Source organism: Bactrocera oleae, chromosome 3 (assembly GCF_042242935.1).
Source record: "Bactrocera oleae isolate idBacOlea1 chromosome 3, idBacOlea1, whole genome shotgun sequence".
Lineage (NCBI taxonomy): Eukaryota > Metazoa > Arthropoda > Insecta > Diptera > Tephritidae > Bactrocera > Bactrocera oleae.
In genome coordinates, this window is record NC_091537.1 from 40,286,816 (window position 1) to 40,300,160 (window position 13,345).

A 13,345-nucleotide genomic window follows, 5' to 3' on the forward strand; every position below is an offset into this window, starting at 1 on the left:
AACCACGGTGCTTTGTATGTAACAAGTATGGTCACATGAGTAGGATCGCATCGTAATAACATGTATATATTGAACAATGTTTCTAAAGCACCGGCATTGCTATCAACAGCAGATGAGCGAGATATGAATTTATGGCATCAAAGAATGGGCCATCTCAATTTCACAGACATACAGAAGGTAACTGATAGTGCAGACGGGGTTGCACAACTTGCTTAGAGGGAAAAATGAGTAGACAACCATTTAAAAATACTGGTACTAGGGCTTCAGAATTGCTCCAAATAATTCACTCAGATTTATGTGGCCCGATGGAGACAAGTTCTATTGGAGGTGCCAGATATTATGTTACGTTCATTGATGATTATAGTAGGAAAGTATCTGTCTATTTCATGAAGAGCAAGTCTGAAACTTTAGAAAAGTTTAAAGAATTTAAGAATTTAGTAGAAAATGAAACCAATAAGAAAATAAAGACGTTACGCAAAGATAATGGAAAAGAATATGTAAACAATGATTTTAAATTGTTTTTGTGTAAATCTGGTATCCAGCATCAAACAAGTAATCCATATACACCACAGCAAAACGGTATGGCAGAGCGTATGAATCGCACATTAGTAGAGAGAGCTAGATGCCTAATTTTGAATTCCAGATTACATAAAATATTTTGGACTGAAGGGGTCTCAATAGCGGCATATATAACAAATCGTTCACCAACAAAAGCTTTGGACTACAAGACGCCATATGAATTGTGGATAGGTAAAAGACCAAACTTAAACAACATGAAAATATTTGGTTGTCACGCAATGGTTCATGTACCAAAAGAAAGCAGACGAAAATGGGACTCGAAAGCTACTAAGATGATATTAGTGGGTTATTGCGAATATACTAAAGGCTACAGATTGTATGATGAGAGTAAAAAACAAATAAAAAAGAGTAGAGATGTTGTTTTCTTGGAATACACAGCTAGGAATAATTGTGTAATTATGCCACTTACTTCTTTGCAAGAACAGGAAACAACAGCCAAACAAGAATCTGATACCGATACTTTAGTAAATGAAAGTTCAGAAGAGGAACAATTGTATGATACCAGCAGTGATATGTCATATTCAGAAAGAGATGATGACCCAGATTACACACCGGAAAGACATGATGACGATTCTATACCATTAAGAAATATAACTCTGAGGCCAAGGAATATCAAACCCAAACCTACTACTTATTTTTGTTATGAAGAGAAACCAACATGTTCATCAGCATTATTAAAGGAACCAGAGACTGTGGAAGATTCTCTATCAAGCCCAAAAGCAAAAGAGTGGAAAGAAGCTATGGATAGCGAGTATGAATCGCTTCTTCAGAATAATACATGGACATTGGTAACTCTACCTGAAGACAAAAGAATAATCCCTTGCAAATGGGTTTACAAAATGAAAATAGATGCAAATGGTGAAGTTGTATGATACAAAGCAAGATTAGTAATAAAAGGATTCAGACAGAGGAAAGGAACTGAATATAATGAAATTTTTGCTCCAGTAGTACGGCACACTTCAATAAGATATTTGTTTGCACTAGCTGTAAAAGAAAATTTATATATAGATCAAATGGATTCAGTTACAGCATTTTTGCAGGGAGATATAGATTCTGAAATATATATGAATCAACCACCTGGCTATGAACACGGACAAGAAGTTTGCAGATTAAATAAGTCTATTTATGGCTTAAAACAGGCGAGTCGGCAATGGAATTTGAAACTTACTTCTGCTCTCAAACAGTTAGGATTGGAAAGTACGTCTGTTGATCCATGTATTTACTACAAAAATGATAATGAAAACATCATCTTTTTATTGATCTATGTTGATGATTTATTAATTTTTTATAATAATGAAGAGAAAGGTAAAGAGATCAAGCTACAACTTAAAAGTAAATTTGAAATGAAATCACTTGGACCTGTCAATTATTTTATTGGCTGGAGGATAAGTCAAAACGCGGCCAGAGACCAAATTTATATTGATCAGACTGCTTATATAGAAAAAATGCTACAGAGATTCAATATGACAGATTGTAATCCAGTCCATTCGCCCTGTGATCTTAGTTCCAAATTGATCAGCACAGGAGATGAAAATAATATTATTAGTAATGCACCTTATCAAGAAGCTATTGGAAGTTTACTTTACTTATCACAAGGAACAAGACCAGATATTTGTTTTGTTGTAAACAAATTGAGTAGTTTCAACAACAAACCAGAAACACAACACTGGTTGGCAGTAAAAAGAGTGCTACGCTACTTAAAAGGAACTAAGGATTATAAATTAAAATTTTGCCAAGATAAAGATGAAAGAGGAGTGTTTGGCTACTGTGATTCAGATTGGGCTTCTGACATTAACAGCCGGAGATCATGCTCGGGCTACATTTTTTTGTTTCAGGGTGCTTCAGTCTCATGGTGTTCTAAACGACAGAACACAGTTGCCTTATCAAGCATGGAGGCTGAATATATGGCACTAGCTACGGCCACACAAGAGGCTATGTGGCTAAGGCATTTAGAGTCGAAAGTAAATTGGAAGCTTACAGATGTGCCCACCATAATTTATTGTGATAATCAAAGCGCTATCAAATTTGCAGGTAATAATTCTTACTGTGCTCGCAGCAAACATATTGATTTGAGACATCAATTCCTCCGAAAAAGAGTTGCTGATAAGGAAGTTCAACTCTGCTATGTTGGGACTCAAGATATGGTTGCCGACATACTTACAAAACCAATTTCTCCAAAGAAGACTGATGACTGTTCCATGGCTATGGGTTTGCAATTAAGAAGAGGATGTTGAAATGATAAATTGCAACACTGAACGCCATCTTGTGTATCATTTGTACTTGTCAAAAACCTTTACTGTTGGCAACCTTACTCTGTAATCTATTATTGTCATTTTATTTTTTACAATATAATATTATATATTCCGTCGATTTGCTCAGTTCGTGTTTTAATTTTAATTTACTAGTTTATCAAGTAAATACTTAAATACTAACATATAATAAGAGATATTATAGAAAATTTATAAAGAATTTCGCAGCAATAGCTAAACCATTAAACAAACATTTATCCGAAGTAAATGGACATGTATCTCAGCATATGTTAAAGAAAATTAAAGTTCGACTAGAACAGGACGCAATTTTAGCATTTGAAAAATTAAAACAATTACTAACCAATCAAGTAGAATTAACTCCACCAGACTTTAATAAAAAAATTATATTAGCAACCAATAGTTCAAACGATGCATTAGGTGGTGTATTAAGCCAAGATGGAAAACCTATTACATTTATCTCTAAATCATTGAATTCCACAGAAAAGAATTATGCAACGAATGAGAACGAACTTTATGCCATAGTTTGGGCATCTAAAACTTTAAGAAACTACCCTTAGATCACCAACCTTTGACTTTCGCAGTCTCCTCGAGAAATCCTAATGTAACAAGTAAGAAAGAGCCAAGTTCGGATGTAACCGAACATATTATACTATCGCAAAGTCAAATTGAACACACGTTTTAAATTTCTTTGGAGATCTTGCCGCCTTGTTCTATGTTGACCGATATTTTCGGTAAAAAGTCAACTATAGGCACTGGGGTCCACATATTTAGTATCTAGGGGCTTAAACAGTTTTGGTTCAATTTAGATAATTTTTGGTCACAAGGTAGCATACTTTAAACGTATTATTCACGCAAAGTTTTACGCCGATATAATTATTGTTGCTTGATTTGCATACTGGAAAGTGAAAAAATCAGATGGAATTTAAAATGATGTTATATTGGAAATAGGTCTGGTTGTTATTCTATTTCGCCCATTTTCGTATTATAACATAGAAATATGAGAAGAATATTATGTACCGAATTTGATTGAAATCAGTTAAGTAGATGCCAAGATATGGTTTTTCACCTAAAAGTGGGCGGTGCCACGCCCAATATCTAATTTTGAACGTGGTTCCTATAAAATCATCTTATATGATTCCACAGATAAAATTTAATGTCTCTGGCGTGTTTAGTGCTTGATTTATCGCGCTTTTAGTAGTTTTTAACAGTACCGTTATATGGGGAGTGGGCGGGGATGTCACCCGATTTCACCCATTTCCACACCGTCGATAGAGATGCTAAAAACATTTGGACAGATGAACGGACAGACAAGAAATATGTGTACCAAGTTTCATAAAGATATCTCAATTTTTACTCAAGTTGCAGCTTGCGCAGACGGACGGACGGACAGACAGTCACCCGGATTTCAACTCATCTCTTAATCCTGATCATTTATATTTATTAAATATAACCCTATATCTAACTCGACTAGTTTTAGATGAGACAAATAAGCGTTAGGCGAACAAAACTATTATAGTCTGTAGCAACAAGTTGCGAGAGTATAAAAAGCCCATACGCAAAGAATAGAGTCAATAAAACATAGTAATACTATGTTCGCACCGAATTGAAATTCTCTTGAAAACACAATTTGTGGATTGTGGAACCAATGTCGTTCTGACCGACATTGTGTGTTTTCGATGAGTTTTCATTGACAGTTCATACATCTATTTGTTTACATTTGTTATGTACCCTACAAGAACAGTGACGGTCATCTGATGGGTAATATGACAGTTATAGCTGAAAAAATTTTGTCAGCGCGCAGCAAAAAGTTTTTACCATTTTCTTAAGAGCCTTGTTTTCTTTTTGTTTGTTTGTTTTGTTTTTTTTGAGTCATTGCTGATCATAAATCCGTCAAAGCTGAAAATTGTCAGTTATGACTGAACCGCTATCAGAGTTGAAAAATTCTTTTACGCAGTAGATAATATAATTTTTATTCCTTTAAAGAATTTCAAACTTTTAACCAAAATTAGTTATAATAATGTAACGGATTTCTCGATAAATCGTCTACCTGTAACTCACTCTTGAGTTCGATCACTGGATTTTTTAATAAAACTCTCCAATTTAATGGCTACACACTTATCTATATTTCTAATTCCAACAACTTAACACTTATTGCTCGTTATACGAGCTTACAACTTCTTGCTTATGTCTCAATTGTTCTTATCACGATAACACTCTAACTAGAACTGTGTTTGCTGCACAATCCGGCAGCCCTTATATAGTAAATCTGTAACAAAACATTGCTTCTAGAACATTCTGGCAACTACGAATTCGCCAACTAGCTGCTTCTGGGAGTTTATCGTTGATTCGATTTTGTTCTATCATCCGTGTTCGTCACAATAATATACTTAAATATAAAAAGGAATGCAACAAAAAATATAATAAAATATGAAAATATAAAAATAAATGTTCACTTGATGCCATCTCCTTCTCTCAATAGCTCTGCGTACGTCTTTCTCCAATCAGTGGATAGTTCTGAATTTAAAAATGCAAATGTAAATTAACAGTACTGACATATCATATGTAAGTGTCAGGCCAATTATGGAATGTAAACAAACTGTCAACTAAAATTTAGGGCTGGCAAAATATGTCTTCTAATAATATCGATTAAACTAGAGCAGGCACCGATTAAAATGAGTGGAATGTAAGCTTTCAAGGGGTTTTCAGCGAAAACTGTGTTTTCGTTTGACAGATTTTGTATGGATGAAAACAAAAGTTTTCTCGTGAAAACCTCTTTTGTCTATGAAAACACGAATTTTGGGTCGGTGCGAACATAGTATTATAAGTCCTAAAACATTTTCTTTTAATAAAATGGAAAATTTAGTGAATAATATTTTGTATAGGGTATTTTTATAATTATTTTGGCAACACTTATTATTTGTCAACATGGTTCCATTTGTTATTGTGCATATAACGAAAATTGTGTAAAAAATAATAAGCAAATATGAAAATGATTGATATGAAATAAATATATAGAAACAATGTAGTGAAATGTTAGTGTATAACAAGAACATAATATATAAATCAGGAAATGGGAAGATAAAAATTCTTAAATTTTCAACTTAAAATGCAAATATCTCTATATAATTATTATATATTTTGGGAAAACTTTAGTAAACCATCCCACGATTTCAGGGTTAGAAGGGGTATGGTTAGATAGAGGAGATTCTCCAGATCAAGAATATATATTCTTACATATATAAAATGCGACAAATTTTATCTTGCAATTTCTCGATAATTTTTCTTTTATTCTATGCACTTATTATACACTAACACTTCACTACATTGTTTTTTCATATTTATTTTATATCAGTTATTTTCACATGCAGTAGAGTTTTCAATAAATCCATTTTTGCTTTTTAATTTTTTTTTCTTAATGTACATATATTTAAGAATACACACAGGAAATTTCATATCGTTCCGGTGAATATTTTCGAAGTTACACGCAAATTTTAAAAGGCATTTCAGAGTTCATGGAAGTACAAGGCCGGAGCGGCAGCGACTTTTTCTCAGAATGGTGTTTTCAAAGTCGTTGACCAACATTACTCGAAAACGGCTAAACAGCTATAGTTATTTTTTACTAATTAATCGAAGAGTTCTTTTCTCCGATAAATATTTTTGTTTTTATAAACAATTTAAGGCCGAAATTTTGTTGAAAAATCGTTTTTTTTTTTGGAAAATCGGTATTGTTTTTTTAAAATCGGGTTTTTTTTGAAAAACCGCCATTTTGTTAAACGGCTCGACCAATTTAGCTGTTATTTTTTTGTAGTTTTCTAATACTCTGTAGAAGGTTCTTACGGTGCCTCTCAGAAGGATTGAAAAAACACATTTAATTTTGGATATTTTAAAAAACGCGCGTAACAAATGTCATCGTCATTCACAGCCATAGACTATATTGAAAGAGTATCCATTTGTTTCATTCATTCAGCGCGCGACTTTTCTAATCGGGTCCGTCAGGGGATTTTTTTTTTTTAAAAATACCAACGAGAGCTTATGGCAAAGGCCAACCAGCCAGCTAAGGTGCAAAATTAAGACTGCTTTATTTCAGTTTTTCATTCACAAAGAAAACTAATACAATTATTAAAAATACTTAGCTTTCTACTTTTACATTTTGCTTACTTGACTAACTTACTTAACCATTACAATTATGCTTATACAACAATTTATTAATTTAATTATTATCTGTTTATACAGTACTCATTCATTGGTTCTGGGAATTTTAGTTAATTCTTCAATTTTGTTTTATATTATTTTCAACAAGTTTTTTAAATAGGCCGGATGTTGGTTTTAGTTTACATTATGCTTGTTATGCTGTTAATAAATTGGTCAATATCGCTAATTGCTGATTTGTTATAATTTCCATATGTAACTCGCGTGGTGTTGAGCTCAGTGTTTTCTTCAAAATGCCAAGTTGTTCGGTAGCGATTTGTGAAAATGTAAGTGGAATTATGAAACCCTAATGAATAAACACTATTATGAAAAAATATATTTTTTGTATTTAATAAAATTATGAAATTAGTAAAGTCCTTCTCCGTTATGGCGAGCTCAGGGAAATAGGGATTCATTTTTTTAAGGAGGATATTATAGATTTCAGTTTAAATTGAATAGGTACTCATACCTAAGATAGGACAACTGTCAGCTATATAAAATAAAGTAGTGCATCAAAGCTACGATATGGCGGTACGAAGTTCGCCGGGTCAGCTAGTATGTGTATAAATTTTTTGATCAATAAATTTAAAAGTTTTCTCAGAAAAACTTCTGGAAAATTCTATTCTTTTCGGCTTTCTAACTGTAACATATATATAGGTCATTTTATTTTTTATACAATTTTCGTTATATGCATAATAACAAATAGTTTTCATGTTGACACATGATAATTGTTGCTACGCGAAAAATAATGTCTTATGTATTATCTGCCATTAGGGTATATATAATCTGTTTTCTTTCTTTCTTTCAGTTCATTTACAAAAGATGTCGATAAGGTAACATTGGCTATTTTTCAGTATGCAACCGTTTTGTTATTGTAGAAATAAATAGAATTGAAGTAAAAGTTAAATATTAAGTAAAAGCTATATGTGATTTATATAATGTAAAATAAATGAATAAAAACGAAGTAGTTAGCTCATTTTTAATTGAAAAAACACGTTATTCTACTAAAATTTCAGCCGTTGTGAGCTGCTCAGAAATCTGAACACATTTTAAGTTTATAGTTATCGTTAACTTTCAGTCCATTGTTGTACTTCGTCACACTCCAGCATTACTATATGTGATATAAACTCAAACCATATGAACTGAATTTAATATAATATAATATATTGGCCACATCTGAGAAAGCTCTTTAACCTTCAAGCGGGCACACGGTAATTTCTTAGGGCAGAGGTCGCGTGTGACCTAAAAGATCTGTTGTATATATCAGAAATAAAACACTAATTAATCAATATCGTTTATTTTTAACATTCATTGCAAATCACGTCTCTACCGTGGATGAAAAAAGTACTTCGAGCGGTAGAGGTGCGCGTTTACTGTTAGGAAGTGAAACAGTGATGACCATATATGATTTGTACAAAATGTCAGTCAAAAGGGGACATTTACGCCAACTTTTGGTGACCTGGTGCAAAATTACGCCTATAGTGCGTGGCGAGCGTGGCTAGGTGATTGGCGAAAATCTTTGATTTAATATACCCCCAGAGAAAATACTCTAGAGGCGTTCAATCCCATGATCTTATCGGCCATTTGACTGGGAAATAGGGATCGTCCGACTCGATTTCATCAAATACCAGGAAAAAAATCGGTCAACGCGTGGTTTAATGCTCGCAATTGATGATAACGGCATTTCCTGCCTCATTTCGAAAGAAATAAAGCCCGAAGCGGTAAATTTTCATTTCGTTTCCTGAACCACACAAGGATTTGACCCACACCAATAACGACAATTTTGGTTGTTGACGAAGGTATTAAGACAGAAATGAGCCACATCTGCGAAAATTATTTTTCGGATTTCCGGATATTCCGAAGAACGTGAATTTGCGTAACCTTGAACAATTTCCAAGAGTTTACCAAAGTGAAATTTGACATGATGAAATAGCAAAAATTACTATATACATACACTGACAAAATTTGATACAAATTCATAAGCAATCATGGCCGCCACAAGCTGTCAAAATCACATCATCCCTATTCCTAGACGCTGTAACTTACCTACATCTAAACAAATTTGACCCCGACTACCACAAAAAAAAAAATTTGTTTTTTTAATACAAATCTTTATTATCGCCTCCAATATCAATTGGTTTTGCTTGTCTTTGAAATGCTAGGGAAAACTTTAGTACACCATCCCAGGCTTTCGGGGATAAAATGGGTATGAGCGGATAGATCAGATCAAGAATATATCTAGATATAGCCGCGTGAAACTTATAGTTTTCGAGATATTTACCTTTAAAGTTGAAAATTTCAAATGGATTATACACTTATATTTTTCACTTTTATATCCACTAACACTTCACTAATTCGTTTGTACACATTTATTTTACATAATATAGTGCGAAAATAGTTTAATCAATATTTAAATGATTGTTAAATTCTTTTAATTCTGACAATAACAAAAGGGTTGCAAAATGTCAAATAAGCAGTGTTACATTATCGACATCTTTTGTAAATGAACTGTAAGAAATTAAACCAGATAATACCCCAAATACGGGTATCCAAAACCTATAAAAATAAACTATTAGATGGCAACGATGTTAAGGATAATATAATTTATACCCTCTGTGACAAAGTTACTTTTTTTTTAAAACTTCTTTTAGCGTTGGCGGCTTTCGGCCGCGCTTCAAAAAAAATAACCCTGGTCGGTCCAACACCGGGGTGTACCAAGGGCTTTTCGCGTAGAACTCCGTTTTACGTTAGCGGACTTCAGCCGCTCTTCAAACAAATAATTTTGGTCGATCCAACACCAATGTGTACCAAAATTTTTTTTTCGCTTCAAAAAAATAACCCTAGTCTTCGACCGCACTTCAAAAAAATATACCTGGTCGATCTAACACCGGGGTGTACCAAAGCTTTTTCGCGCAGAACTTCTTTTTGCGTTGGCGGCTTTCGGCCGCGCTTGAAAAAAAATAACCCTGGTCAGTCTAACAACGGGGGTTTATCCGTTCCCACGACAGTCGGGTCTACGTAACCGGAACGGACCCGGATTTAATCCGACCAAGGACTGTCAACTCTGCAGAATTCTGCCGCTACAACAACAACAACACCGGGGTTTATCAAGTGAATTAAACTAAAGGATTTACAATTATGGTTCCTGTACTTAAGGTCACTCACTTTTTATTTTATTTTTCTTCGTTTGCAAAATATATTAGTATGGCAACACTGGTTATTTGACGTTTACAAAATGTGGTAAATCGCTCCAAAAAAACTACACCAAAACCAACTATGCTAGCTTACAATGTTATTTATGTTTAATATATTTTTAATATTATTGTTTTATTATATCTGTGAAATTTGTTTAATTTTTTAGAATATGGTAGAAAGAGATGGCGTGTAAAGTGCACTAAAGCTATCACTTTTGGAATAATCCGTTTTATTTTAATTCTATTCGCAATTAATAAATTTCTTTTTTTTTACACGATTCATTCTCTTTTTGCTTCTTTCTAATATATATCGGCAATTTTTGCTATCAAACTCGTCAGTGAGAGTATAGTATTTCGCACATTTTCAGCAATTTCATTCAAGAGCATCAACCAGCATCATTGTATAAGCCTATTTATACAATGGCCAGCATACAATCAGCAGTGCAAACTGTGCAGTGCTGGCAGTTTTTACTGTATTACCGAAAAAGTCCATGTTGAGATATTTTGCTATATCTCTGATGCCATCACAATGATTTTCAAGTACTATTATTTTTTTTTACTTTTTCGATGGTTTCGCCATTAACAGAGATGGATGAACGACTCGAACTCGACTTCATGACCTCACTGAATGCTGTACGGCCCTCAAAATATTTATTGTATTCATAACAAAGTAGACTCCACAAAACACTTATACAACATTCTCAATGACTCTGTGCCGTAATTGTATTGGAAACACAAAATTTTTGAATTTTTTTCCGGAATAACAAACATTTCCCGTCGTAATAAAAGCTACCAAACTAATTGATTAATATTAAGAAATTATTAAAAATATTGCAATGTAGAAAGAGATTGTATTCCGATTTCGCCCATTTTCCGAATTTCGAGGAAATTGGATCAGTACTTCCTGATGTATAAGATTTCACCTAAAGGTCCTATCCTCTCTTCCTTACCATCTTATTAGTGAAATTTAATGCTTGTGACGTATTTATTTAGCCAGTTATCGCACGTGGTTATAACCCGATTACACCCATTTTAACACTTTCAAAGAGGAGCCAAAATATTTGTGGCAATAGTCCGATTACGCCCGTCTGCATATCGGCCCCCCCATTTTGCCAAGGAACACTTGTGCAAAGTTTCTCAAGTTTTAGTCAAGTTATCGGTTGCACAGAGAGAGTCACCTGGATTACAGCTAGTCTCGTCGTACTGATCAGGCATATACCTACAAGTATACTTGCTGATCCAGCAAATATCGTTTTGGCATATACGTTATTTCTAGGAACAAAGAGTTGTAGACAATTAAAGTACTTTATTTAAGCTAATTAATTATTCTTTATTAAAGTAATTAGTATTATTGATACATATCTACACATCGAAAAGTTTATATTTCATAGAAAATAGAAATTCACGAATAAATAAACGCTTTCTTAGGAAATACAAAATTCGCGATACTTTTTGAACAGCCTTGTATACCAAAATCATCAAATCATTGTGATTATTCCACAACAGTTGTGATCGGGCCGGGAAACATGTCGTCGGTACTATAACAAATAGTATGCCTGCGCAGTTGTCATAAAAAATAAAAACAAAAAATTTTGTCCAAAGTAATTTTTAGCTGGACCACCCTTAATATTTAGGGATATGAAAAATAGATGGTGGCCGATTCTCAAACTTAACCGATAGCACACCTGGACAGCCGTTTCGGAAGAGCTTGGCAACAAACACCATGACACGAGATTTTTATATATTAGATTTTTTATTTAAACAAGAACTTCAGTGTAATCTCTTTGAGTATTGGTGTTATTAGTTCAGGAATAGTTTAATGTAAATGAAAAAGTAAGATCACATCTTATTTCGGGCACTGCCCTCAGTTATAGAAAAACTATAAAATCCTTTTAATTACATCTTAAATGGGAATTACATCTTAAATGGGTAGTTTCGCTAGGGATATTATGCTAATATTTGACCACCGCAGTTTTTAGTTCGTTCAGATTATTAATCGGCCTTTTCCGTATCGCCAAGTCCAAAATTGCCCACAAATTTTCAATGACGTTCCTGGTAATATCGGAAAAGATTGCGTACAACCAAAGCTTCGGCACATTGCAACACATATTGTTTTTAGTATGTTTAAATACACATTTTGTCCACTGTGCTATCAACAAAAACTAGTTACCAATCCCAAAATATTAAATTTGGACTCGTCAGCGAAAATGACCTCTTCTCAGATGAAATTGGTTTTGTTCTCGCAGCACATGATGTACGGCATCACGTAGTAACAACACTAGTAACAGCATCACGTTCTGCTGACACTTTTTGCGCACAATTTGCACATATAATCCGCAGCACATCAGTAACGAAGTGTCATATATACAACACAGCTGTGGTACTGCTGTAATAATTACATAGCTGGAACGCACCTTATATTATATATGCCATTAGAATTACAATAAACACAGCCAAACGAGTAAAAAATTAACCAAATATTAGACTTTTGGTGCAATCGTATATGTAATATAATGACTTTCGATATTCTAATTATACGGCGAATATGAATGAAATTAAGTGGACATGTTTCCGTTACTTGTTGCTCCGTAATGCAAAGAGATTCAAGTGGTAATTTTTTACATATATTTCTACAAAATTTATTATCGTAGTAATTGAATAAAATTACTAATTTGTTCACCTGCGTTATTTTATTTATTTGGCCAAGCTCCTAATTATGAGTTCTACAATACAAATTAAATAAACTCATGCGAGCAGAAACAAACTTAAATTAAAACAACAACGTATTATTTACTAAAATAGTAACTTGACTTCAAAAATATATACAGGCACCAGCAGATCTCCATTAAAATAGCATATAATGACATCGTATTTGTATTAAACAGCATCAGAAAAAAATTATTGGATTTTAGTTATGATTTTGTAATTTTGCTAGCTCTTTCATGCGGTTAAGAGCGCTACCAGCCTTAAACCAACCAATTTGTAAATCATTTAGAGTGTGATTTAGTTTAATCTTGTCAATTTTGTCGCCAGTTTTAATCTCACAGTCAATTTGTTTCCCTGGTGCTACTTTTTCTAGCCCGATAAGAGAAATTTTACTTTCTGGTTTAATCT

At 33.4% G+C, this 13,345-nt stretch overlaps 2 protein-coding genes across 2 annotated transcripts in view; one reads left to right on the forward strand and one right to left on the reverse strand.

Annotated features, from left to right (window-relative positions):
* The window catches only part of LOC138856040 (myb-like protein X), a 40,585-nt gene extending 39,134 nt beyond the window's left edge, over nt 1–1,451 (forward strand). The window contains exon 13 of the mRNA XM_070106486.1: nt 1,005–1,451. Within this exon, the coding sequence (XP_069962587.1) occupies nt 1,005–1,451 (447 nt within the window). The remainder of the gene's footprint in view (nt 1–1,004) is intronic.
* Nucleotides 1,452–12,902: 11,451 nt separating this feature from the next.
* The window catches only part of mAcon1 (Mitochondrial aconitase 1), a 56,351-nt gene continuing 55,908 nt past the window's right edge, over nt 12,903–13,345 (reverse strand). Inside the window, exon 6 of the mRNA XM_014236741.3 lies at nt 12,903–13,343. Coding sequence (XP_014092216.1) covers nt 13,140–13,343 — 204 coding nt within the window. The 3' untranslated portion in view covers nt 12,903–13,139. The remainder of the gene's footprint in view (nt 13,344–13,345) is intronic.